Source organism: Bubalus kerabau, chromosome 9, assembly GCF_029407905.1.
Source record: "Bubalus kerabau isolate K-KA32 ecotype Philippines breed swamp buffalo chromosome 9, PCC_UOA_SB_1v2, whole genome shotgun sequence".
NCBI lineage: Eukaryota > Metazoa > Chordata > Mammalia > Artiodactyla > Bovidae > Bubalus > Bubalus kerabau.
The window spans coordinates 77,980,468-77,984,381 of record NC_073632.1 but is presented as its reverse complement, the minus strand read 5'-3'; the positions used below and the strand labels follow the sequence as shown (position 1 = coordinate 77,984,381).

The 3,914-nt window shown below is 52.0% G+C and overlaps 1 protein-coding gene across 1 annotated transcript; it reads left to right on the top strand.

Moving 5' to 3' along the window:
- Positions 1-429: 429 nt before the first annotated feature.
- Positions 430-3,661, top strand: CCN2 (cellular communication network factor 2). The gene is made up of 5 exons (XM_055535653.1): positions 430-694; positions 810-1,032; positions 1,335-1,586; positions 1,717-1,928; positions 2,304-3,661. Exons 1-5 carry the CDS (start codon positions 629-631, stop codon positions 2,598-2,600), a joined length of 1,050 nt encoding a protein of 349 aa, XP_055391628.1. The 5' UTR covers positions 430-628; the 3' UTR covers positions 2,601-3,661.
- The last annotated feature ends 253 nt before the right edge of the window (positions 3,662-3,914 follow it).

Sequence of the window (3,914 nt, the reverse complement as noted above, 5' to 3'; positions counted from 1 at the left end):
CCTACAAAGGATTTATGTCAGTGGGTAGAACAGGCACAGCTATTAGAAACAGAAATGAATGGTATTTTTTTTTAAGTTGTATAAAAATAATAATAAAATCACTGCCGATGTGTTTTTAAATGATATAAATCAGGAGTGGTGCGAAGAGGCAAGGGGGGAAAAATCCTATTTGGTGGCTGGAAATACTGAGCCTTTTTTTTTTTTTTTTTTGGTGAGCTGGAGTGTGCCAGCTTTTTCAGACGGGAGGAATGCTGAGTGTCAAGGGGTCAGGATCAATCCGGTGTGAGTTGATGAGGCAGGAAGGTGGGGAGGAATGCGAGGAATGTCCCTGTTTGTGTAGGACTCCATTCAGCTCATTGGCGAGCTGGGGCCGCCCGGAGCGTATAAAAGCCTCGGGCCGCCCGCCCCGGCCTCACACAACAACTCTTCCCCGCTAAGAGGAGGCAGCCAGTGCGACTCCCACCGCCGGCGACCCACCTCCTCCAGTCCGACGGCAGCCGCCCCGGCCGACAGCTCCCGAGACAGCAGCCCGGCGCGCCCCCGCCCCCGCCTCCGGCCCCAACCCGCGCCGCCCGCCCGGCCAGCCGCCTCTCGCCGCCCGCCGCCCGCCGGCCACAGCGCCCCGACCATGTCAGCCACCGGCCTGGGCCCGGTCCGCTGCGCCTTCGTGCTCCTGCTCGCCCTCTGCAGCCGGGTAAGCACCAGAGACCCCGCGGCGGCCGGCGCCGGGGGGAGGGACGCGAAGGGCGGGAAGGGGGCCAGGCGGCGCCGAGGGGCGTGCATCGGCTGACCGCCGCCTCCCTCCTCAGCCCGCCTCCAGCCAGGACTGCAGCGCCCCGTGCCACTGCCCTGCCGGCCCGGCGCCGCGCTGCCCCGCCGGCGTCAGCTTGGTGCTGGACGGCTGCGGCTGCTGCCGCGTGTGCGCCAAGCAGCTGAGCGAGTTGTGTACCGAGCGCGACCCCTGCGATCCGCACAAGGGCCTCTTCTGCGACTTCGGCTCCCCGGCCAACCGCAAGATCGGCGTGTGCACCGGTAAGACCTGCAGCCCCCGCCCCCTCCCCACCTCCCCGAGCCCCGAGCCCCCGCCCCCAACACCGGGGTCCCGGGTGGGGGGCGGGGGGACAGTCGATGACCTCGTCCCTCACACCCACCTTCCCGCTACCGGAAAGTAACGCCGCTCGAATTGGGTCCCTTCCTCCCCTTCGGCTGTTTCCAGCCTTACCCCTGGAGCCCAGCTCCTAGCTCCCATCCCCGATGCGCTTCCTGTTGGAGGCTCCAGAATGATGCTTGAGCCCTCCTTCATCCACCCCCCCTTTTCCCTTCCTCTCCTTCAGCTAAAGATGGTGCCCCCTGCGTTTTCGGAGGAACTGTGTACCAGAGCGGAGAGTCTTTCCAGAGCAGCTGCAAATACCAGTGCACGTGTCTTGACGGGTCGGTGGGCTGCGTGCCCCTATGCAGCGTGGACGTCCGCCTGCCCAGCCCCGACTGCCCCTTCCCTCGGAGGGTCAAGCTGCCCGGGAAATGCTGCGAGGAATGGGTGTGTGATGAGCCCAAGGAGCACACCGTGGTCGGCCCTGCGCTCGCAGGTGAGCTGAGCCTCCCTCTAAGTCAGCCTTGTGATTCTCCCCCAGGGGCCGAGTCCTGACTTGGCCGAGGGCAGGGGGAAGTGACTTTGCCTGGTGTCTCACCTTGTGTTTGTGTGCTCTGCTCTCGTAGCTTACCGGCCGGAAGACACGTTTGGCCCAGACCCAACCATGATCCGAGCCAACTGCCTGGTCCAGACCACAGAGTGGAGTGCCTGTTCCAAGACCTGCGGAATGGGCATCTCCACCCGGGTTACCAATGACAACGCATTCTGCAGGCTGGAGAAGCAGAGCCGCCTCTGCATGGTCAGGCCTTGCGAAGCTGACCTGGAGGAGAACATTAAGGTATGGTATTCTGTTTCTATTGACTCCTGGTCATGGAACAAGGGTGGACTGGCCTACAGCTAGGTCTCTTATCATCCGTGTTACAGAGGCCTGTTATCTCCAAAAATACCATTGAGCTGTTTTACTGGGATGAGACTTTCCCTAGTAGAATCCACCAGTTTTCCACTAGGAAATCTTCCAGAGCCCTGTTTCATTCAAGACACCCCCAAAGAGGCCATGTCTATTTTTGGAAAACTGGCAAATGAGACTCAAACTTTCCCTCCTCAAAATATAAACAGAAGTTAAATACCCTGGAGACTAGAACACACAGAAGTTGAAGAAAGCCACACCCCTTGCAGAGTCATTGATTTTTCTCTCCTCCCTTGTCTTCCTCAGAAAGGCAAAAAGTGCATCCGGACCCCCAAAATCTCCAAGCCTATCAAGTTTGAGCTTTCTGGCTGCACCAGCATGAAGACATACCGAGCTAAATTCTGCGGAGTGTGCACAGACGGGCGGTGCTGCACCCCCCACAGAACCACCACCCTTCCCGTGGAGTTCAAGTGTCCTGATGGGGAGGTCATGAAGAAGAGCATGATGTTCATCAAGACCTGTGCCTGCCATTACAACTGCCCTGGAGACAATGATATCTTCGAGTCACTGTACTACAGGAAGATGTATGGAGACATGGCCTAAAGCCAGAGACAGTGAGACACGTGAACATTTTAGGCTGTCACTTGAATCGATTCACATCTCATTTTTGTGTACACATGATTTCAGTGGCACAAGTTATTTAAATCTGTGCTTCTAACTGGGGAAAAGAAAAATTCCCACCAAATTCAAAATACTGTGCCATGTGATATTCAAACGAATAGTCCGTCAACCCCAGACACTGGTTTGAACAAATTGAGACTTGATCATAGGACTGTATTAGTGCACAGCGCCAGCATGTATGCTAGGAGCAGTGGGAGGAGGCCAGTAGAAAGCCTTGTCATCTTTAGGGGTAGTGATGTGACTGCTATTTGGAGTGTCACTGAAAAGGAAAACTTTAGCATGCTCACTGATCTGCCTATAGCTCCAGCAACAGCGTGGATGTGTGTTCTCCAGCCATCATGAGGCTGAGTCAAGTTCGTCTCTAAGTCAGAACAGCAGATTCAGCTATGACATTCTGATTCAATGACATTGTTCAGGAATCAGAATTCTGTCTATTAGACTGGACAGCTTGTGGCAAGCTAATTTGCCTGTAACAAGCCAGATTTTTTTTTATTGATACTGTAAATATTGTGTGTATATATATATATTTGTACAGTTATCTAAGTTAATTTAAAGTTGTTTGTGCCTTTTTGTTTATGTTTTTAATGCTTTGATATTTCAAGTGTTAGCCTCAATTCTGAACACCATAGGTAGGACGGAAAGCTTGTCTGATAATTCAAAGCATGAAATGGATATTCAAATAGAATTTCTGTGCAGTTGGAGCAACAGTCCATCCAAACAGGTTGTTTGCTGAAGGTGAGGCAGTGATGTCCTTCAAAGTCTGATCTGTAGGTTGGAAACGTGGTAGCCTCACTTTTAACGAACAAATGACCTTTATTAAAAATGAGTAGCTCTGTATAGCTGATTGGTTTTTCCACCTGGAAGCATTTGTCTCTACTTTGACTATGACTGTTTTTTGGACAGTTTATTTGTTGAGAGTGTGACCAAAAGTTACATGTTTGCACCTTTCTAGTTGAAAATAAAGTATATATTTTTTCTATAAAGGGCTTGGTTTTTCATTTATTAAATGGGAAGTTTTTGTCTTAAAACTATGCACTTACAATTTTCTAAATATCTTTTTCTCATCTATTCTTATCAATTGGTTGATCCCTTCAATAGGATTTTTACATAAACATATTTCACAATGAATCAGGTGTCACAAATTTACAGGCATACACACTGTTGAGCACACAGGCATTTTTCATTATTTTCACTGCTGCTGCTGCTGCTAAGTTGCTTCAGTCGTGTCCGACTCTG

Bases quoted from the DNA above. Each gene is read 5' to 3' on its own strand.
- CCN2 (XM_055535653.1), top strand. From the start codon at position 629: ATGTCAGCCACCGGCCTGGGCCCGGTCCGCTGCGCCTTCGTGCTCCTG. The intron at 1,587-1,716 runs GTGAGCTGAGCC...CTGCTCTCGTAG, and splicing joins GGTCGGCCCTGCGCTCGCAG to CTTACCGGCCGGAAGACACG. The intron at 1,929-2,303 runs GTATGGTATTCT...TGTCTTCCTCAG, and splicing joins ACCTGGAGGAGAACATTAAG to AAAGGCAAAAAGTGCATCCG.